The sequence below is a fragment of the Pteropus vampyrus genome, unplaced genomic scaffold (genome assembly GCF_000151845.1).
Source record: "Pteropus vampyrus isolate Shadow unplaced genomic scaffold, Pvam_2.0 Scaffold1423, whole genome shotgun sequence".
NCBI lineage: Eukaryota > Metazoa > Chordata > Mammalia > Chiroptera > Pteropodidae > Pteropus > Pteropus vampyrus.
This window is the reverse complement of record NW_011890204.1, coordinates 231,768-255,713: the sequence shown is the minus strand read 5'-3', so window position 1 is coordinate 255,713 and position 23,946 is coordinate 231,768. Positions and strand designations below refer to the sequence as shown.

At 37.6% G+C, this 23,946-nt stretch overlaps 1 protein-coding gene across 1 annotated transcript; it reads left to right on the top strand.

Moving 5' to 3' along the window:
- Positions 1 to 765: 765 nt before the first annotated feature.
- Positions 766 to 23,946, top strand: LOC105310208 (zinc finger protein OZF-like). The gene is made up of 5 exons (XM_023526620.1): positions 766 to 1,112; positions 4,140 to 4,227; positions 14,110 to 14,236; positions 14,677 to 14,835; positions 20,924 to 23,946. The coding sequence occupies exons 2-5, from the start codon at positions 4,213 to 4,215 to the stop codon at positions 22,234 to 22,236; spliced, it is 1,614 nt and encodes a 537-aa protein (XP_023382388.1). The 5' UTR covers positions 766 to 1,112; positions 4,140 to 4,212; the 3' UTR covers positions 22,237 to 23,946.

Here is a 23,946-nt window from a genome sequence, read left to right as displayed (position 1 = left end):
TCCTTGTTAGATAACTTGGAGGAACTTATGTCTATTTGTTTTTAACTGAAATTTAAATAATATAAGGTTGGCCACGTTAAAGTACAATTCAGTACCATTTCGTACATTCAGAGTGTTCTACAAATACCACATCTAGTTCTAATGCACTTTTAGCAGCAAAGGAAAAGCTTTATTCATGAATCAGTTCCTTCCATTCCCCTTCTAGTCTCTGGATAGCACTACTATGCTTTCTGTCTCTATGGATTTCCCTATTATGAACTTTGCATGTACATGAAATCACGAGAATCATGAAATCATGGTGAATGGGGACTATAAAAGGAAATGTTCCGTTGGTGTATGAACTTGCCTGTCCTACCCAGAGAGAGCTTTGTATTTCACAGTCCAATTAGTAAGCCTTCCCCAGACGACTGCAGTTCTTGTTCAGTTAAACCGCTTACATAGTTTTAATTGCAGAAATGATCCTAGGTACCACTCCTCCCCACATCCACTTGTCACTGAGATTACAGTTCACATTAGGTTGCTTTAGCCTCACTACCAGGACCTGCGTGCACATAGCTCACAAAAATAGCTTTTGCCTTAAACCAGTTTCAACTTATTAAGCAGAAAACTTCTTAGTTTCCAACAGAAGTGGCTCACATAACTTTAATATTTTATCCTCAAACCGTTAGACATAGTAACTGAAAAGGTACAGACAGCTCCAACATGCGCTACAGCCACTCAGAAAAAAATCTTGAAAGCCCGAGAACGCTCAAGTCCCGCCCACGCCACGCCCTTACGCCGCTTTCTTTTTCATTTTTGTTGCGGTCACTGCGCATGCCTGGCCTCTCACCACGCCCCGCTTCAAACCAATGTGTCTTCTCCACGGACAAGTCTCTTTGTTGATTCTGCTCCATCCTGGCCCGCCCCGCTCCCCCGCTCCCCCCCCACACGTTCTTCGCGGACAGTAACAGGCCGGGACTCTCTCCAGGACAGGCCCTAGGTCCCTTTCCTCGTCTTCCCAGGGGCCACTGCTCCAGCCTGACTTCTCACCAGGCACCGCCCGCCTCTTCCCTCTGCGCTGTTTCTTACAGACCGGAACCTGCGAGCAGGGAGCGGAGGTCACGCTGTCGACTGTGAGTTACCGTCTTTCTGGCGTAAACCTGCGTTTCACAACCCCCTTCTTCAAACAGGAGGTTGGGGTCGCCGTGGGCCTCATCGTCCCCTTCGCCAGCCCTTCCTTCTTTAAATTCCGGTGTCGTCGTAGAGGCGGAGCGCTTCCCTTGGTATTCGAAATGGCTCCGGGGCTGCACCCTGCCCTCCTCTAACCCCGTCTTCGGTCCACGTAGACCCGCCTTTCACCTGTTTTCCTTTGTTAAACCCTTCCCTGACCTCTCTGCCCGTCAGGCGCCTTCACAGCGTTCCGTGAGGTGGGTTCACGGTCCGGGCTCGCCCTCGGGGTCCCTGAGGCAGAGTCGGCCATCCCGGCCCAGGAAACGCCGCATCCTCTCCCTGGTGCTGGGGATTTTGGAGTCCCCACCCCTCTCCTGAAACAGCCTCCCTGCCCTGTCCTGCATCCCACTGAGGCCCGGGCCTTCTGCTCCTCAGGCCTGCCCTTCGTAGCGCCCCTTCCTTTGACCCCGCGGTCCTGGGTATGACCTGGGTCTGCCATGTGCTATCCACTGATCTTCCGTCCCACATTCCATCCCACTGAGAAGGGTGCGCCTCAGGGAGGCAGGCCTCTTCTTCCATCTCACTCCTTTGCCCGCCAGGAGTTCAGAGAAAACAGGTCCCCGGAGAGAGTAGAGGGGAGAAGGGTGAAGAGAACAGATATCAATGTGGAGAATGAGAGAGACTTGCAAGGGTATGGGAGTAAGAGTCAAAGGAAGCGGGCGGCGGCGGCGGGGGCGGGGGGGGGGGGGGGGGAGGTTGTAGAAGTTCAGAGAAAAGAGGAATTTCCAGGGAGATGACAGCTAGCAAATAGAGGGGTTGGTGGAGGAACAAGGGATTCTGTAATGAATCAGGAATTCCTAACTGGGCAGTCATGGTGGGTAGTCATACCCCAGGCCTGTGACTTCTTTACAGAAAGGTTTTGAAGGCAGCCTTTTCATTATTCTTGTGCATTCAGATTAACACACCTTTGATGTACCAGAAGTAATGCCAGTTTAGACTTGACCACCTTCAAGAAAGCACATCTGTTCTATAACCTATTCCTGCCTCTCTTTCTCTCATCTTCATGTAATTAATCTACCTTATGTTCCTTTCTTAATTTCAAATGAGTGAAAGAAACTGCAAAACTGCCATTCTCGGGAATATTTGAGATCTTCCTCCTTGGGTTATGTCGATAGTTCGGATCAAATAAACTCTTGAAATATCAGGAAGAGAGGGGAACAAAATGAGCAACCTAGCAATAAAGAGAGAAAGAAAAGATGGCATTAGATATACAGAAGGAGGAAGGAAAATGCATAGTAGTAAAGAAAGAGGAGTCCAGTTTAGGAGACATACCTAAAGGACATGAAGTCATATTCTGCACTCCCATGAACATTACTGACTTAATCACAGCAGCCAAGATGTGGAATCAACCTAAAAGTCTGTTGACAGATGAATGGTGAACATAAATGTGATCCATATATTTATATACACAATGAAATATTATTCATACATAAAAGTGGAGGGAGGAATGAACAACATAGTTGAAACTGGAGAACATTATGCTAAATGAATTAATCCAGACAGTGAAAGAGAAGTATTTTCTGATGTTGCTGTATTTGCTATCTAAAAGTCAAACTCACAGAACCAGAATGATGGTTACCAGAGGCTGGGAGTGGAGAAAATGAGGAGATGGTGGTCAAATAGGACAGACTTTCAGTTTTAAAATGAATAAGATGTGGCCGTCTAAAGTACTGCATTTTTAATACACCTAATCACACTGCATTACATACTTGAAATTTGCTGAGAGATAAGTTCAAATAGTCCTTCTGGATTGATGGATATGTTAATTCAGTTGACTGTGATATTTATTTTACATTGTATATGTATTTTAAATGTTCATATTGTATTCCTTAAAGAATTTGTATTTGTCTAGTATGCCTCAATATAGCTAGGGAAGAAAAAGCAGGTGGGAAATGTGTTAGTCTTGCCTCTTCTGCGTGGTGCACATTCCATTGCTGCACATTGCATTGCTGAGACATTTTTTTTTCTTACATTTTTAATTAAACTTATTGGGGTGACATTGGTTAATAAAATTATATAGGTTTCAAGAGTAGAATTCAATATATCATATTGCATTGTGTTCGCCACCCAAAGTTAAATTTTCTTCTATCACCATATATTTGACTCCATTTACCCATTTATTTTTTTGAAATAAACTTTTTATTTTAGAATAATTTTAGGATTACATAAAAGTTGCAAAGATAGTAAAGATGGCTCCCATTTGTTCCTCATTCATTTTTAAAAAATTTTTTTTATTAAGTTTATTGGGGTAACATTGGTTACTACAATTATATCATTTTCAGGTATACATTATAATGTGACATCCATCTATTCTATTGTGTGATTACCACCCAAAGTCCAGTTTCCTTCAGCTACCATATATTTGACCCCTTTACCCATTTCACCCTCTCCCTACTCCCCTATATATGACCCCCTTCACCCCGTCTACCTCTCCCCTGCTGAGGCATTTTGCCGTGACATTTTTTGTGCCTCCTGACTAGAAAGTGTCACTGAAATAATTGGGGGTGAGCACAGCCTCAATAATATTTAAATGCTTCAGGTGATTTTAGTCTTTATCCATCACTGAGCAGCAAGGCTCTGGGTCCTTCATTTCTAGGGGCTTAGATCTGGTTTGAGGGTGAGGGGACTCTCCTCTGCACGAGGATAGATAGGGCCAGGTCTGTTACCTGAAGGGGAGTGTCGGGTCAGCTGAGTTCCACACTGCTGCAGCGTATGTGAAGGTGTTACCAGCGGGGCAGCATGAGCTGAAGAAAGGACGGGAACCTCACTCGTTGATCTCTGAGGAGAAGTTTACTAGTTCACTGTTGCTTCATGTGTCCTATGTCGGGCAGCAGACACTCTGTTTTCCACATGGCGAGATTTTGCTTGTGTGTGTACTGGTGGCACAGGAAGGTGGTATGTTAATAAACAAGATATTTTCAACTTTCCAGATTGACTTATAAGGACTCATTGCCTGAAGAAGAAGCCCAGAAAAGGAGGAGCAGGAAGGAGAGGGATTCGGAGATGGCTCTTTCTCAGGTAGATTCATATTTTCAATTGATTGTTGTCTCTGTTCTTCCTGAATGCCCTTTGACTTGCTGATTGTCTCTGTCTCTGAATTGTCTTCCCTGACATTTGTTCACACTCAACCTGGGCCTTCCTTATTCCCTCTCATCTCTAATTAGATTGCATTTTACCATGATCCAGTGACATGGGACTTGTGAAGACACTCCACTGGGCATCATCTTGGGCAGGGCTGGACGCCCTTGGATTGGAGATAGGGTGTGGACCCTGTGGCCTCAGTGTGGTTGGGTAATGGGGATTGTTCAAGGGCCACATCTGGATACACTGTCACCTCTTTGTCAACTACGATAAAAGATGATGTATATAGATGTCACATATTCATAGGCATAAATACCTCAGTTCTGGAAAAGGGAACAATAGGCGGTAATGTTTCTGATTGCTTTTATGATGCATTTGAAGCTAAAAGAGTGAATCATTGATATCAAAATCTTCATGATTGGGAATGGAATGGAAAGTTCATAGATATCGGTGACAGAAGGTGTTTTATTCCATCATCCATTTTAAAATAAATCAACCATAATGACAATTGGAGATTGTTTAGATCTTCTCATATCCATTTCTTAGAAGCTGCATTTTCACCCTGTAGATTGTATCCTTTGACACATAAAAGTTTTTGTTCCATGCAGATAAGCCTCCAGCTTCATTCTTTAGCATTTAGATATTCAGTTTTCCTTGCACGGTTTTGTGAATAGACTGAGTTTTCTCCATTGTGAAGTGCTGGCGTCGTCTGAAATCATTTGGCATATATGGAGGGGTTTATTGCAGGGCATTCTCTTTTATTACATTAGTTTTAGATTAATGCCTGTATCCCACTGACCTGATAATGCTTGCTTTGTAATATGTTTTTCAATCTTAAAAAATGAAAAATCTGACTTTTCTCTATTTTCACAGTGTTTTGGCTCCTCTAAGTTGCATTTTCTTTATTCCGTATGAATTCTAGTGTGTGTGGGTGCGTGCGCGCACGCACGTTTTGCCAAAATTGCGTTTGGAGTTTTTATAGTGATCCCATCAAATCTGTAGAACACTTTGAGTAGCATGGACATTTGAACAATATTAAGAGTAAGGGATGTCTTTCTGCTCATCTGTACCTCTTTTGATTCCTTTTAGCATTGTTTGGGAGTTTTCAGTATAAAAGTCTTGTACCTTCCTGGCTACGTTTATTCTTATGTATTTCGTCTTTTTTGATGCTATGATAAATTGGATTGCTTTCTTAAGTTTCTTTTTAGATTGTTCATTGAAACTAAAATAATTTCCTGTTGAATATTTTTTGCATGTATGTAATCGGTATGATTTTTTATATGTAAGCTCATTTTATACGGAAAAAGAATTTTATTTTTCAGTTAGGATGGCTTTTATTTTTTTTCTTGTCCAATTGCTCTGGTTAGACTTCTAGTACTTTGTTGAATAGTAGTGCTGTGAGTATGCATCCTTGCCTTTTTCCTCATCTTAGAGATAAAGCATTTAAACGTCCTCCATTGAGTATAACAAGAGCTTTGTGCTTTTCAAATATGGCTTTTATTATGTCAAGGAAGTTTACTATTAATAGTTTCTTAAAAAAGGTTGTTGAATTTAGTCAAGTGCCTGTTCTGCATCAGTTGAGATCATGTGTTATTTCTTTGTGTTCATTCTCTTAATGTGGGTTGATTGATTTTTGTATATTAAACATTCTTGCCGTACAAGAAGAAATTCCATTCAGTCAGGACGTATAATTGTTTTAATGTGTTATTGAATTTGTATTTTAGTAGTATTTTGTTTAATATCAGTACTGATCAGGGATATTCGTCTGTAGTTTTTATTTTTCTTGTTCCTTTTTTGTGTTTGCTGTCAAAACTATGCAGACTCCATAGAATTAATTAATGAATGTTTGTTCTTAAATTTTTTGGAAGATGTTTAGCAGAATTATTACTTTCTGTTAGCATTTGGTAGAATTTTGTGGTGAAGCCATCTATTTGGGGTTCGTTTATTTTGTTGGATTTTTTGATTAGTACTTGAATCTCTCTAGTTTGGTTTACATTTGATTTACATTTTTAATTTTTTCATGATTGTTTCTTGTATGTTTTTAGGAATTTACCCATTGTCTTTTAGATTATATAATCTTTTCTCACAATGCTGTTTATATTACTCTTTTAAAATCTTTTACAAAATTTTTGTGACATCAGTTGCTGTGTTCTCTGTTTCATTTCCGATTTAAGTTATTTGAATAATTTCACTTTTCTTAGTATAGTTCAGTGTTTGAAATTTTGTTAATGTGCTCAAAAAAAAAACTCAACTCTTAGCTTGTTGATGTTTATAATGATATTCTAGTTACTTTTTATTTACCTGTGCTCTAATCTTATTTACTTCTTTTTTTTAACTAAAATAATAGTTATTCTTTTTTCAGGAGGGTATAAAAATTGATTTCCAATTTGAGATTGTTCTTCTTTTTTATGTAAATACCACTTAGCACCTCTTAGTGCTGCAATCACGGCATTCTGTAAATTTTAGTCTGTTGTATTTTCACTCTTATTTTCATCCAGATTTTTAAAAAGTCTCGTGATGTCTTTGAACTATTGGCCGTTTAAGGATGACTTGTTTATGTTGCGCTTTTTGTGGATTTTTCTGTTTTCTATTTGTTTCTAGCGTCATTTCCTAGAGCTTAGAGAAGACAGTTTTTACAATCACAATTTGTAAACATTTTTTTTGTATTTGTTTTTTGGCTAATGTGGTTGGTCATGGAAAATGTTCAGTGTGCTTGAGAAAAATGTGTTTTCTGCTGGTGTTGGGTGGAGTGTTCTGTATATGTCTGTTAGACTCCACTGTTCTATGGAGTTATCAGGTGTTCTGTTTCCTTATGGATCTTGTGTTTGGTTATTGTAGCCACAGCCAAAACTGAAATAGTGACATTCTCACACTATTACTGTGCTGGTGTCTATTTCTACCTGCATTTCTGTCAACGTTTACTTCATATATTTGGGAGCTCTAATGTTATATGCATCTATATTTATAATTGTTATAACTTCCTGGTGAGTGGACTTACTGTTATGTCCTTTGCCTTTTGTCAGTTTGTTTTTTTAATGTAAAATTTATTTAGAAAGCAAATCAAGTTGAATACAAAATTTTTTACTATGCTCAATTTAGTCAACTTCTTTCTCATGAGATGAGCTAGTAGAATGAATGGATGTTAATTAACTTATTGGCTCATTGGTCACATGATTTTTCTGTTAATCATTTTAATAGGCTGTCTTCTATGAATATTTTTATTCATGTTTGAGAGAATTCATCAACAAGTCAGTTTCTAATTATTTGCATAATACTTCAAATGGTGTCCATCATTCTTAGATATTTACAGTTCTATAAAAGTATGAGTAAAGGATGTAAATGCTTCTTTGATTCTAAAGAATTTGAGAGAAAACAAGTAATTTAACTAATGCTAAATAGAAAATATTTAAGAGTAAACTTTTTATTATTTTATTTTTTCCTTATATATTTATTTATTTATTTATTTATTTTTTTCTTGGTGACATGAGTTAATGAAATCCAGTAAGTTTCAGATGTACAATTCAACAGTAAGGCATACACACACACACACACACACACACACACACACACACATCATTGTGTGTTCACTACCCATAGTTAGATTTCTTTCCGTGAACACATATTTGACCCCTTTTACGCCATCTACCTCTCATCTCTCCATCCCCCCCACAGTACGATAACCACTAGTCTGTTGGCCACGTCCATGAGTCTGTGTTTACTTGATCTGTTTGTTGCTTTTAGGTTTATATCCCACATATAAGTGATATCATGTGATTTTCAACTTTTTCTATTTGGCTTATTTCGCTCAGCATGATTATCTGGATGTCTATCCATGTTGTCACAAATGGCAGTATTCCATCTCTTCTTATGGCTGAGTAATATTCCATTGTATACATGTACCACAGCTTCTTTAGCCAATCATCTATTGCAGAACACTTTGGTTGCTTCCATGTCCTGGACACTGTGAACAATGCTGCTACGAACATCGGTGTGCAAATACCTTTTCGGATATGAGTTTTCAAGTCTTTGAGGTAAACACCCAGTAGAGGGATTGCTGGATCATACAGTAGATCAATTCTTAGTTTTTTTGAGGAACCTCCATACTGTTTTCTATAGTGGCTATACCAATTTTCAGTCCTACCAGGAGTGAATGAGGGTTCCTATTTCTCTGTATCCTATCCAGCATTTGTTATTACTTGTCCTGTTGATAACAGCTATTCTAACAGATGTGAGATGGTATCTCATTGTGGTTTTGATTTGCATTTCCCTAATAGGTAGCGATGTTGAGCATCTTTTCAAATATTTGTTGGCCATTTATATGTCCTCTAGGTTGAAGTGTCTGTTCAGGTCCTCTGCCTATTTTTTGACTGGATTATTTGATTTTTGTTGTTAATGAGTTGTATGAGTTCATTGTATATTTTGGATATTAGGGCCTTATCGGAAGTGTTGCTTGCAAATATATTTTCCCATTCGGATGGTTGTCTCTTTACCTTGTTGATGATTTCTTTTGCTGAGCAGAAGCTTTTTAGTTTGATATAATTCCATTCATTTCGTTTGTTTGTTTGTTTTTGAGGTCAAATTCATAAAATCCTCTTTAAGTCCAAGGTCCTTGAGTTTAGTTCCTACGTTTTCTTCTATGCGTTTTATTGTTTCAGGTCTTATATTCAGGTCCTTAATCCGTTTTGAGTTCATTTTGGTGTGTGGTGATAGACAACAGTCTAGTTTCATTCTTTTGTAGGTGGCTTTCCAGTTTTCCCAGCACCATTTATTGAAGAGACTTTCCTTTCGCAACTGACTGTTTTTGGCTCTTTGGTCGAAAATTATTTGCCCACACGAATATGGGTTTGCTTCTGGACTCTGGATTCTGTTCCACTTGTTCGTGCGCCTATTTTTCTGCCAATACCATGCCGTTTTGATTACTGTTGCTCTGTAGTATAATTTGAAGTCGAGCAGAGTGATGCCTCTGGCCTCATTCTTTTTTCTCATAATGGCTTTGGCAATTCAGGGCCTTTTGCACTTCCATAGAAATCTGATGACTTTTTGTTCTATTTCTTTAAAAAATGCCGATGGGATTTTGATGGGGATTGCATTAAATCTGTATAATGCTTTAGGTAATATGGTCGTTTTAATTATGTTGATTCTTCCAATCCAGAAACATGGAATATCTTTTCATTTCTTTGTATCTTCTTCAATTTCTTTTAATAGGGTCTTGTAGTATTCATTATATAGGTCCTTCATATGTTTCGTTAAATTTATTCCTAGATATTTTATTCTTTTTGTTGCAATTGCAAAAGGAATTATTTTTCCACTTCTTTTTATGACATTTCATTATTAGAGTATAGGAACACTACAGATTTTTGAACATTGATTTTGTATCCAGAAACTTTACTGTATTTGCTTGTTGTTTCTAGTAGTGTTCTTGTGGAGTCTTTAGGGTTTTCTGTATAGAGAATCGTGTCCTCTGCAAATAGTGACAGTTTGACTTCTTTGTTTCCTATTTGGATGCCTTTTATATCTTTCTCTTGCCTGATTGCACTTGCTAGGACCTCCAATGTTATATTGAATAACAGTGGCAATAGTGGACAGCTTTGCCTTGTTCCTGATCTTAGAGGGAAGGTTTTTAGTTTTTCACCATTAAGTATATGTTGGCTGACCTTTATTATATAAGCTACTTTCCAGATACCAATTTTGTGAAATGTTTTGATCATAAATGGATGCTGTATTTTGTCGAAGGCTTTTTCTGCATCAATTGATATGATCATATTATTTTTTAATATGTTTATGTGGTCTACCATATTAAATGATTTGCATATATTGAACTATCCCTGTGCCTCTGGGATGAAGCCCACTTGATCATGGTGCATAAGCCTTTTAATATATTGCTGTATTTGGTTTGCTAATATCTTATTTAGGATTTTTGCATCTTATTCATGAGAGATATTGGTCTGTAGTTTTCTTTTTGTGTGTTATCTTTACCAGGTTTTGGTATTAGGTAAGATTGGCCTCATAAAATGAGTTGGGAAGTATTGCCTCCTCTTCGATTTTTTCAGAAGAGTTTGAGGAGTATAGGTATTAAATCTTCTTTGAATGTTTGCTAGAATTCACTGGTGAAGCCATCTGGTCCTGGACTTTTACTTTTTGGTAAGTTTTTCATAATTGTTTCATGCTGCCAATCAGTTTATTTAGATTTTCCAGTTCTTCTTGATTCAGTCTAGGAAGATTTATTTTTCTAAGTACTGGTCTATTTCTTCTAGGTTATTAAATTTGGTGTTATTTATTTTTTCATAATATTCTTGTATGATTCTTTGTATTTCTGCAGTGTTTGTCATAATTTCTCCTCTTTCATTCCTGATTTTGTTTACTTGTGTCCTTTATCTTTTTTCTTTAGTGAGTCTAGCCAGGGATTTGTCAATTTTATTAACCTCAAAGAACCAGTTCTTTGTTGCATTTATTTTTTTCTATTGTTTTTTTTTTTATTTGTTTTCAATTTCATTTATTTCTGCTCTAATTTTGATTATTTCTTTCCTTCTGGTGACTGGAGGCTTCAATTGTTCTTCCTTTTCTAGTTTTTTAAGATGAAGTGTCAGGTTGTTTATCTGCTCTCGTTCTTGTTTTTCGAGGTAGGCCTGTAATAGGCCTGTAATGATATGAACTTTCCTCTTATGACCGCTTTTGCTGTGTCCTAAAAGTTTTGATATGTTGTACTATCATCATCATTCGTTTCTATGCATCTCTTGATCTCTCTTTATTTCTTCTCTGACCCTGTTATTCTTCAGTAGCTTGTTGTTAATCTCTATATATTTATGGTTCTTCCTGCTTTCTTTTTGTAGTTGATCTTTAGTTTTAAAATATTATGATCAGAGAATATGGTTGGTATGATTTCAAACCTCTTATATTTGTTGAGGCTATTTTTGCATCTCAGTACGTGGTCAGTCCTTTGAATGTTCCTTGTGCACTAGAGAAGAATGTATAAGCAGCTGTTTTGGGATGAAAGGCTCTGTAAATGTCAATTATGTCCAGTTGGTATCATGTGTCATTTAAAGTTGTTATCTCCTTACTGATTTTGTTTAGATGATCTCTCCATACCAAGAGTGGGGTATTTAGGTCCCCTACTATAATAGTGTTTTGATCTGTTTCTCCCTTTAGTTCTGTTAGTAATTCTTTACATATTTTGGGGCTCCCTGATTAACAGCATAGATATTAATAAGTGTTACGTCTTCTTGGTGCATGATTCCCTTTATCATTATGAAGTGTCCCTCAGTACATTTCTTTACCTTTTTTATTTGAAGTCTGTTTCATCTGGTATTAATACCACTATTCCCACTTTTCTCTTAATGCCATTTGCTTGAAATATTATTCTCCACCCTTTGTCTTTGAGTCTATATTTGTCTTTGGAGCTGAGGTGTGTCTCCTGGAGGCAGCATATGGTTGGGTTTTGTTTTTTGATCCATTCTGCAACTCTGTGCCTTTTTATTGGTGAGATCTGTCCATTTACATTTAGGGTGATTTTTGAAATACGATGATTGAAATTCCCCTTTGCAAATTTGGTTCTTTGAATCCTCCCCTTTTTAGTCATTGTTATCTCAATTTGTCCCTATGTATGCTGAACATTCATTACTATCCTACTGTAACAAATCTCTTATTATTGTTTAAGCTTATAATGCCCTGTTCTTAATAAGAATTGCACTCCTCTGCTTCTATTAGCCTGCCTGTCACCTTACTCCTAATTAAGCATTTTTTTGTCATTTTATTTAAGGTGAGCTAACCCCTTTCAGTATTTCTTGTAATGCAGGCCTCATAGTGGAGAATTCCCTCAATTATTGCATATGTAGTAAGGTCTTTATTTCTCTTTCATATCTAAAAGAGAGCTTAGCTGCATACATTATTCTAGGCTGGTAGTTCCTTTCATTTAATGGTATTAATATTTGATGCTACTTCTTTTTGGCTTGTAAGGTTTGTGCTGAGATGTCTGACGTTAATCTAATAGGTTTTCCTATATAGGTTACCATCTTCTTCTCCCTGGCTGCTATGAGAATTTTGTCTTTCTTGTTCATTTTTGACAATACAGTGTGTCTTGGTGAAGGTTTTTTTACATTGAGATAATTGGATGTTCTGTTGACTTCTTGAATTCAAAGCTCCAGCTCATTCTTTAGATTTGGGAAGTTATCAACTATTTGTTTGAAAATGCTTTCTAGTCCTTGTTCCGTTATCTCTCCTTTGATAATACCCATTATTCTTATGTTTCCTCTCCTGTTGGTATCAGCTAGTTTTTGGATTTCTCTTTCATTATTTTTCATTCTTCAGTTTCTCTCTTCATTCTGATTTATTTCTAGATTTCTGTCCTCAATATCACTGATCCTTTCCTCTTTTTGGTTGACTCTGTTTCCCTAGTTTGCTATTTCATTTTTCATCTCTTGCGGTATGTTTTTTATCTCCAGAAGTCTGTTCTTTTTGATGGTTTCAATCTCCTTCCTAAAGAACTCATTCTATTCATCTAGTTGTTTTTTCAATTCCTGAAATTGTTGATATGACTCCTTTTGGATCTCACTGAGTTTTTTCAGAAGTACCATCCTGAATTTCTGTCATTTAAGTTGTATATTTCTATGTAAGCTTATTTTCTGGAGATTTTTCTCTTTTTTATGAGCTGCCTTGTCACCTTGGTTGTTCATAATTTTAATGGACTATTTCTCTGCCTGGGCATTAATGGAAGTGTATTCTGTTGTTTTTCCAGGAAGATTTATTATATAAAGGTCTCTCTTTAGCCTGTTGCGAAGAAGGCATTTTTCTTTTGGTTTCCAGTAGGTGGCGTCCAAGCCTCTTAGATTCCTGCTTTATATAAAGCCTCAATAATGCCTTTTTTTTTTTCCTTATAGATGTTTTATCGCACTCACTACTCTCAGTCTCAGTCCCTGTCAGTGTTAGTGATAGTTTTGGTAGTGTTTGCTCAGATTCCCCTGGGGCTTCATGGTGTTCTGTCTTGGAAGGTATGGCGGGGAGGGTCCTTCCGGGTTAGGGGTTGAGGACTGCGGCTCAGCCTCGGTTTTAGAACCACAGCTGGCAAAAATCAACTCTTGTTTCTCTGCCATCCCGTTTTTCTGCTTTCTGCCCTGATGACTTGACCCTGCTGCCGGCCCTGTTCACAGCACTCCCAGGCAGGTCTGTTCAGGTAGGTCGCCACACCTTCTCTCATCTGCCTCATCCTACAGGGAGCTGCAGTGGCTGCGAAAGGCAGCTTCTTTATTTCTCCCAGTTCAGCACCCGACACTCAGGGTTCTGACCTGTGGTAGCTCTTATGCATAGATCCCACGCTCAGATGAACTGGTGTGCAGTTCGAGTGGCGTTTTTGTTTGTTTGTTTGTTTTGTTTTTTTGAGTTTTAGATGTTCAGCTTATTGTTGTTTCAAGGGGAAAGATCTGGGGACATCTCTCACTTCGCCATGTTTCTACAAACTCCTAAAACACACTCTAGACTTTGTCATCTCTGAATACACTGCTCATGCTCTCACTCATCCAGACACTGAATATCACTAAGTGCATAGAACATCACATTTAACCCTCAGTAGAGACAGCCCAGTGGTGAATTTTAATTGTCATTTCATGTATGGTCCACAAAATTGAGAGGCCCTCCCTAATATGGGCTATCTAACTTTTATGGGAAAGTATTATAAACCAACACTATGGACACATAACTTGATCAAAAATATTTGATATCAATCTTTTGGAAAACTCCAGCTGAATAAATTATAATCTCCTCATTCTGTGTAAAGGTAAAAACTGTCGCAATTTCTCCTTACTGAAATGTGTTTTTTTTTTTCTTTAGAGACAATTGACCCTCAGTGATGTGTTCATAGAATTCTCTCAGGAGGAGTGGGAATGCCTGTCCCCAGCTGAGCAGGCCTTGTACAGGGAGGTGATGTTGGAGAGCTACCGGAACCTGCTCTTCCTAGGTGAGGATGACTTCCCTCCAGGGTCAGGGTTTGCCCTCAGTGTCTCTTCTTTTTCCCTTGGGTGCTTCTTTAGAAGCCCATGCCTTGCTTGACTGATATAGAAACTGTTTACTTGGACATGAAAAGGCTTCAAAAGGTGGCATTAGGACTTTAAGCTTGCCCTTTTTTAGATGGTCTGCTTACTTTGTGATACAAAAGGAATTTTTCCAGAGAATAAGTATTTATAAAGTCCTGTAGCAAACTAAAATATCTACTTCATTTTCTATCCCTGTGTATTGATTCAGTAGTTTTGGAAACACAGCTCCATATCTGCATATGACAGTGGTTCCTGTGCACAGAAGGAGGCAAAAAGTCGACACATTTGTGAACTATTCTTATGTTATCTGTACTATTCTCATTTCTCAGTTGACCAGAGATCGGAGATTCTGACAGAACTACAGGTCTTCATGCTTCTTTCTTCTTATATGCAGGAATTTCTGTTTCTGATCTATATATTGTTTCCATTTTGGAGCAAGGGAAAGCACCCTGGACTCAGGAGAGCGAGTTGAAACTAGCACAAAAACCAGATTGGTGGGAACATATCAAAGGTGTGAACACAGGTAAGAGCTCGGGAAGAAAGAGAGGAGGTCGTAGCCTTCATAGTGTTTGTAAACTTGCCCGAAGTGAGAAAGTTCTGTGGGCAAACAGAATTTTATTTCTGGGGAACCGTCAAAGGAAATTTTTCTTCTCCCCAACTTACTATTCTGTCCTTTAATGTATAAAATTTATCCTTTCACCCTCCACGGTGCTGCCATTCCAACAGAGACACCAGTAAAGTTTTTATCGCGATCACAACAGTCTGTTTTGTGGCCCCTGTGATATTGTTGGTTCCTTGACTTGAGGAGCGTAGGGTGGACTGTGTCAGATGGTCTCTGTCCCCTTGGTCTCTCCTGGACTGGGTTCCATCAGATGCTTGGTTCTCAGTCTGTACAGAGCAGAGCTGAGGCCTTGCAGTCATGGATCCATCCTGGTACCAGCACTTTTTTCTGTGATTGGAAGGCCTAATCAGAAGAGGGGCACAATGTCTGTCCTCTCCATATGATGCCCCAGGGACTGCATTGGGCACTCTCCTCCCCTGTATTCCGAATTAGATCCCACAGCCATTTCTTCTGTTCTAGCTTTTGCTACTTCAGACGTTTATGTCTCAGGGAGGTGGATAGGATCTTCTATAAATGTTATTAGTTAATCTCTAGAGACAGTGGCTGGAGAGAGCATCTCTTGGCCCCCAGTTATACACGGGGAGCACATTTCAGTCTCCCAGGCTTGTAGTGTATTGTCTGTGGTGGTGTACATGGTCCCTTCACAATTCTACAGTGTCTGACCCTGATCCTTTTACATCTCTCTCTGCACCACGCTACCTCATCTGGGAATATAGACTCTTCCAGATTTCATATTCTGTGTAGTTTACATGGTTTGCCTAGAACCTTGCTTGTTATCTACACATTGCTGGGGTCTGATAGTTCACCGTCATCTTTTGCGGGTATCATCCACCTTTAGGGGATGGACAACTCTTGGTGGACTCTCCTGTGGAGTGAATGTCCTCGATCATAGAAAATTCTTGATGGAGATACGTTGACTCATATTTGCAATATTATACCGCTACGCACAGAAGCAGCACTTAGAGCTGCCTGGTAGAGCGGTCAGCATGTCCCAGGACACCGAGATAGAAAGTGTTATGACAGCCTGACTGATGAGTGTTTTCAGTTTTCTTTCTAGTTGGAGGAGTGTCAGTAAGCATCTCTCTGGAACTCTGTGATCATGTGTACCACGTGCACACATGTACTAAATAGAGTAGAATTTCTCCTGGGAGAATATTGTCCAAGTTCTCACCCTCTTACCCTTGAGGTACATACAGTGGGAGCTCCCCTGACCTCATGTCTCTCTTTTTCTTATCATATAACTTAATATTTTATATCATTTGTGGTTTGCATATTTAATCTGTACCATATTTCATTGTTGTTCTTTGAGTACAGATTTAACTGATGACCATGAGTATTTAAAATCTCTTGTTTCACCCTATTTTCCTTTTTCCTCAGCCCCTGGCAAACAGCATTGTTCTTTCTTTTTCTAGTAATTTGACTATTTTAGGTACTTCCATAAATACATAATGCATTTGTCTTATTTGTGACTGATCAGCGGCACTTAGCATAAAGTCCTCCAGTTATCATTGTTGGTGCAGATGACTAGGTAAGTGTCTTATTTTGCATACTGAATCATATCTCATTGTATGTACTTACCACGTTTTGTTTGTGTAGTCATCTCTCAGTGTGCATATGGGTTGTTTCTACCTCTGGGCTATTGTGAATAATGCTTCTGTGAACACTTGCATGCAAATCTCTTCAAGATTCTTCTATCAATTTTCTTGTATGTATACCCAGAGATGGAATTGCTGGATCACACGGTATGTCTATCCGTTCTCACATCTATAACAGAGAACCCAAGTGGGCAGTCTGTTAACAGCAGGAAAGTATTTCTCCCCGTTCCAGGGCTGGAAGTCTGAGGTCAGGTCCAGAATGGTCAGGTTGGGAGGAGGACCCTCTTCCCAATTGCAAGTGGTTAACTTTTCCTTGTCCCTTTGTAGGACAGAAAAAGGGCTGGTCTCTGGTCTCTCAGGAGGGCACTGATGCTCCTCAGGAGGGATCTGCCCTGAGACCCAGTTATCTCCCACAGGCTCACCATTTTCATTTCAACATCAGAACTTTAAGGGACATCCACATTCAGTCTATAGCTGATGATAATTCCGAGTTTGCTTTTCAGGGATCTGCCCTATTGGGTTCGATAGCAGCTATACAGTATTTTACCTTCCCAGCAGTGGTGCATAAGACTAACCATTTTTTCACATCTTGTCCAACACTTATTATTTTCTGCTTTTTAATGGTAGCCTTCATAATGGGTGTGAGGCGATACCTCATCATGGCTGACATGTGCGTTTCCTAATGATTAGTGATACTGATCATCTCTTCATATGTTTGTACATCATCTCTACAGAAATGTCTGCTCATGTCCTTTGCCCACTATTTAAATAATCAGGACATGTGTGGTTGTTGTTTGTGTTGAATGTAGGAGTTTATGATACTGTGATTTATAATAAATAAATATATATATATATATATATGGTCTTTGTCTTTCTTTCTGACTCAGGCTCCAAAGGCTTGGAATTCCCTGACCCGATAACAGCAATGGGGTGATCTTTTGTTATGACACATGGTCTCTTGTCCTCAGTTCCACTTCAGGGCCTTAAAGGAGAAATTGGTGTCTCAATCATAACCAGCCTCTTTCAGTCACAACTCTGTGTCTGTGAGTGAGGTGACTTTTAGAAATCCCCATGACAGGAAGCCTAGTTGTCTAGGGAGCCAACCATAGATTTAGAGGTGAGAACTTAAGAGTCTTTATCCACTGACCTCTTAGGAGAGGAGAAAGGCTAGAGATTGAGTTTCGTCACCAGTGGCCAGTTTTTTAATTAGTCACTCCTATGTAATGAGACTTTCATCAAAACCAAAATGGAGAGCATTCTGAGATATTCCAGTTAGTGAATCTGTAGTGACTGGGGAGAATGGCATGGAATCTTCTGGCCCTTCCTCCACAGGTTTCCCAATGCATTTCTTCATCTGGCTATTCTTGCCTTTATCTTTTGTTAGTAATTCAGTGTTGTAGTCATTTAAATGTTATCTGATATGATTTCCAATACTTTTTCCTGTTCTATGGATTGGCTTTGTACATGATTGAATGTGTCTTTTGATACACAGTAGTTTGTAATTTTGATTTAGTTCAGTTTATCTGTTTTTACTTTGGTTGCCTGTGCTTCTGGTGTCATTTCTGATCAATTATTGTTGAATGCAATGTAAGTTATCCTGTTTTCTTCTAGGGGTTTTATAGCTTTCAGTCTTATGTTTTGATGTTCATTTGTTTTCATTTAGTTTTTGCATATGGTGTAAAGAATTGTTTTAAATTTATTCTTTTTCTTGTTTGTATTTCGTTTTCTTAACACCTTTGGTTGAAAAGCCTGCCTTTCCTTCATTGAGTGGTTTCAATAACTCTGTGGAATATTATTTGACCATCTATACCTCAGTTTATTTCTGATACCTGTATTCTGCTGGTCTCTCTTTTCTCTAGTACTGCATTGTTTTGATTACTTTAGCTTTATAATAGATTTTGAAATAAGGAAGTGTAAGTCTTTGACCTGTATTTTTTCAAGTTTGTTTTTTTACTCAGAGACTCTTGAGATTCCATATGAACTTTAGGAAGGTTTTTGTTGACAGTACACAAATTTTATTCTCTTGTGTCAGGTTATACTTAAGTATTTTATTTTATTTATTTTACTTTATTGTATTTCATTTTAATTATATTTTATGTTATTATAGTGGAATTGTTATAGAGTTTTCATTTGATTGTTCTTTGTTAATGTATAGTACTTAAATCGATTTTTGCTTTGATTTCATATCTTGCAACTTTTATTTATTTATTTATTTTGCCTATTCTGGTTAAAACTCTCAGTACTATTTTTATAAAAGTATTGGGAGGTGGCATTCCTGTGTTATTTCTGACGTTAAAGAACAGGCTTTCTGTCTTTCACTATTGAGTGTGATGCTAGTTTTGTTATGTGGGTCCTTTTATTTTGAGGTAGTTAATTATTCATCATTTATCATGTCTTTTTATCATGAAATGCTAACTCCTAAATGCTTTTGCTACATCAACTGAGGTGATCGTGTGTTTTTTTTTTTTTCTATTCTTTTACTGAGCAGTATTACATTGAATGATTTTCATATACTGAATCATCCAAGGACCTTATTCTTCTTCACAGTGGATAATCCTTTCAGTGTGTCGTGTAACTTATTGTTTTATTGATAAATTTTTCATCAGTTTTCATTGAAAATAGTCTGTGGTATCCACTTATTGTCTTTGTTTTGATTTGGTATTAGGATAGTTCTGGCCTCCCAAGATGAGTTTGGAAGGATTCCTTCCTCTTGAATTTTTTGTGAGATGTTTCGGGAACATTGGTGTTAATTATTTTTAAAGGTAGGATAGAATTTTGCATTGAAGTTTTCTGTGCTTTCTTTGTTGAGTGGATTTTGATTAGTCATTTAATCTCCTTGGAAGTTATAGGTGTATTCAGATTTTTTACCTCTTTATGATTCAGCCTTGGTAGATGATGGCTTGGAAACTATTTTTAGGATGGATGGCTGTAAATCCCTATCACAGTAACACAACTTAACTGTCATTTGTCCCTGGAAGTATTTGTTTCAAAGTACTTGGTATATGTTGTAAGGCTTTGTAATCTGTACTCCCTGGGTGGGCAGTCATGATCAGAACATGAGTCTGTAGGTCCAGGTTCTAATCCTATTTCTCTCACTTTCTATGTAAATGAGGTTTATGTATATTAACCTCACGAGTGTCTTTTTGTTAATTGAATATATATTGGCAGTTTTTCACAAGGCTTTTAAAAACACTTTAGTGCCCTTAGAAAGCTCAGGACAACAGCATGTTTTATACTGAAGACTTAGAAGTTACTTTCATTTAATAAGATATATTAACTTTCTGCCATCTATTTTATGAGATTTTTTTTGCCTGTATCGTATTGGATGTTTTTATATTGTAATGTGTTCCCTTACCTTAATCAATTTTCAAAGCACAGACTCTGTATTACTTATATAGTGGGCCAATGTACTGGATGAGTAAATGGCCTTGCATACATAGGGAATCACTCTATGGATTGGCTGTTATACAGCAGTCATAAAATACTAACGGTGAGTTTTGGCTTCTTTCTAATATTCTTCTTTGTAATATTTTGTATTTTGACCTGATACTTTGGAAGTTAGTGATCTCCATGTAGTTTTCAGTTCTCATTATTATATTCTTTTTCTAGAATGGAAGTTCTTTTTTCATTCTTAAAAGGGACTGTGTAGAGTTTGACAGTGTTAACTTACTGTAATATGATTACTCGTATTTACTGCTGGTTTTCTCATGAGTTCCTAGAATATTTTCTTTATTTACTTTTATTTTGATATACAGATGATAGCCTTTCAGCATGTATTATGCAATATAGCTAACACGCATCACTTCTTGATGTTCTTAAATGTCTGTTCTTTGTGAGTACAGATAGTTTTATAACAGATATTTAGAAAACGTTTTTTTAATGTATTATTGATGTTTTGATTTTCTCAATGCTATATCTGTTGTACAATCTTAGACTGCCTGTGAATATAGGTTATTCTTTACATACTCTTTTGGATTATATACCATTATATATGTTGTCTATCATGTAGCAATTATTAATGTCCAATATGTATGTAAAAATATGTATAAGATATATTTTTCCTCAGTTGTGAGATAGCGGTATGGTTGCTGACCATGGTATGTGTTTTGGAGTCATAGTTAAAAAATACCCTTTAAAGCTAACATAATTTTGCATAAAGTCAGTTCTTATCATAGGGTGTTTGAAACTAGGCTACCCTGAAATTAGTTTGAATTGCACGTGACCACTACATCATTGCTGAGGAATCCTGTTTGTTATTTTAGAAGGTTGAAGGTCATGTTTAGGAAGTATCATAAATGTGTTCAGTATAACTTTTTGTGTAATGTTAGTTTTCAACATGAAACATTTATTTTATAACTAATAAATAGGGTAACTGATTTTTTTATATTTCGTAGATCGCTCTCCTTCATATGTGATCAAGAAATTAAAACCAACAAAAACCAGTAATACAGGTGGAGTATTCCAAACACTGCTGTTCAGGGAAATCCGGGAACATATGCATGACTTTGTGTGTCAGCAACAAGATGATGAAAGAAGTTCCAACAGAATACCTATAACTCATAAAAAACATCGCACCGATAGACAAGAACAACATGGTAGAAAGCATGCCGCCGGAAACGAACCTGTTGAAAACAGGGTTGGACTAAGGTTTCAGTCACTTCTGGCTGATATGCGGATATTTCAAACTGAAGGGAAAATTGATGAATGCAATCTAGCCGAAAAGTCAATTAATAATACTTCCTTTGTTTTTCCACTTAAAAAAGGCTTTTCTAGTGTCCAAGCTAACGTTTCTACTATATGTGGAAATTATTCTAGGCATCCTTCAACACTGACAAAAGACCTAAAAGCATGCAGGAAAAATTTCTACAAATGTACTGAGTGCGGCAAAGAGTTTAGTGTGCGTTCAAGCCTAACTAGCCATCAGTTAATTCATACTGGGGAGAAACCTTACAAATGTTGTGAGTGTGGCAAAGCCTTTGCTGTACGTTCACGCCTTACTACACATCAAGTTATTCATACTGGAGAGAAACCTTACAAATGTAATAAATGTGGCAAGGTCTTTAGTCAGAAATCACACCTTGCATGTCATCAGAGAATTCATACAGGAGACAAGCCATACAAATGTAATGCATGTGGCAAGGTCTTCAGTGCGCGTTTCACCCTCACTAGCCATCAGTTAATCCATTCTGGAGAGAAACCTTACAAATGTAATGAGTGTGGCAAGGTCTTTAGTGCACGTTTCACCCTCACTAGCCATCAGTTAATCCATACTGGAGAAAAACCTTACATATGTAATGAGTGTGGCAAGGTTTTTCGTTACAAATCATACCTTGCAAATCATCAGAGAATTCATACTGGAGAAAAACCTTACAAATGTAATGAATGTGGCAAGGCTTTTAGTCAAAAATTAACCCTTTCTCAGCATCAGAGAATCCATACTGGAGAGAAACCTTATACATGTAATGAGTGTGGAAAAGCCTTTATTGTGCGTTCACGCCTAACTAGACATCAAGTGATTCATAGCGGAGAAAAACCTTACAAATGTAATGAGTGTGGCAAGGTTTTCAGTAAAAAATCAAACCATGCACGTCATCAAAACATCCATACTGGTGAAAGACCTCACAAATGTAATGAGTGTGGCAAGGTCTTTAGTCAGAAATCACACCTCGCATATCATCAGAGAATTCATACAGGACACAAACCATAAAAATGCAACTAGTGTTCCATGGTCTTTAGTGTACATTCTTCCCTGACTAGACATCAGTTATTTTATACTGGAGAGAAAGCTTGCAAGTATAATGAGTGTGGCAAGGTCTTTAGTCACACTTTGCACTGTGCAAGACATCTGAGAATACTTACTAGAGAGAAACATTAAAAATGTATTGAGTGGCAAACCCTCCTATGTGAGTTCAACGTAATTTACCCTCAGATACTCCATAAATGTGAGAGACCTTAGAAATATACTGGATCTAGTGAGGCTTTTAGGTATTAAACTCAAGATTTACCAAAATAATTTATACTTGCCAATGCCATGAATATGGCAAAATATTAAATTAGAGCTCAGTTTTTACTAGCTAAGAATATATATCTTCATGGGAAACTGGACAAATTAATGTGTGGCAGTGTTTTTACTCAAAGATCAAGGATTGAAAAATATTGGAGTGATTCCTTACAATTGCAGTGAATATGGCAAAGCCATTAGAGTTCAGGTATTATGCGAGAACAGAGACGCCAAAGTGAAGAGAAATTATGGAAATATATGTGACAGAGTCTTTAACTAGGCCTCACAATTGACTAGATATCAGAATTTACATCTTTGAGAAACCACAGAATATTAATGTGTGTGTCAATGCTTTTACCCAAAAAGTAAAAGTGGGACATCATACGGTTCATTTTGGAAAGTAACCTTACAAATGTAGTGAATGTCATAAAGCTTTACATCAAATGTCTGCACCTTCAGAGTAATGACAGAATATACTAATACACCGAATGTGGAAATCTAAGCAATAGGGTGTCCTCAGGATTCACCCAAGAATTCATATAAATTTAATGAATGTAGTGAAAACTTTAACCAGTTATCACAACTGACAATACAGTCAAGAATCCATACTAGCAATAAGTAAGCCTCCACTTTTCTGAGGTTAACCTGAGACATTACAGCCTGCAGAAAAATTACAAGTCAAACTGTCTTAAAACTCAGGAAATGCCATATATCGCAAGAACAAACAGGTCTTAGTATTTTTAATATTTAGTTATCTACATATTCTTAAAAAGATTCCGTGACTGAGTTTTAACGCAAAGTTAAAAGTTTGCTGAATTTATGCTTTTCGGTCTTTCGTGCTGGTCTTTGGCATGCAATCAATACAGTCAAAGGACCTACTTCATTAGCATGGTTCATTCATATCCATGTCCCCTAGAAAACAAGGACACTGAATATCAATTTCATTAATGTATGAATTAGAATCAGGGAAGGCAGAAAATGACATAAAACTATGTTTTAAATCTTCATACTTGCTAGCTTCAGGGTGCCCATCTCTAGACAGGCCACCGTCGGTCATAGGAAGGCAGGCTCCACGAGCTGACCCTGAAACAGCAGATCTGGACATGAAGGGACTCGGCTTGTCAAGGGAGGAGAGTGATAGTAGTAGAAATAATGCAGAAAAAATGGTGGTGACTTTCTCCATTGAATGGGAATAACTATAGCATATCAAAAATTAATGGAAATTTTGTCCTATTTTTGGAAATTGTAGACAGCAGGTACCTGAGATGGGAGCTTCATCCAAAGAATCAGAATAGTGTGTGGGTACATACGGTTCTCACTGAAGTGCTGGCATTACCTTTTGCGAATTTCATTTGAGAATATATCGTAGAGCTCATGTTTTAATGAATAAAATTTAATTTTTTTTGTAACCCGAAA

Coding starts and splice junctions, on each gene's coding strand:
- LOC105310208 (XM_023526620.1), top strand. Junction 14,237..14,676: donor CCGGAACCTGCTCTTCCTAG/GTGAGGATGACT, acceptor ACAGAACTACAG/GTCTTCATGCTTCTTTCTTC. Junction 14,836..20,923: donor TATCAAAGGTGTGAACACAG/GTAAGAGCTCGG, acceptor TATATTTCGTAG/ATCGCTCTCCTTCATATGTG.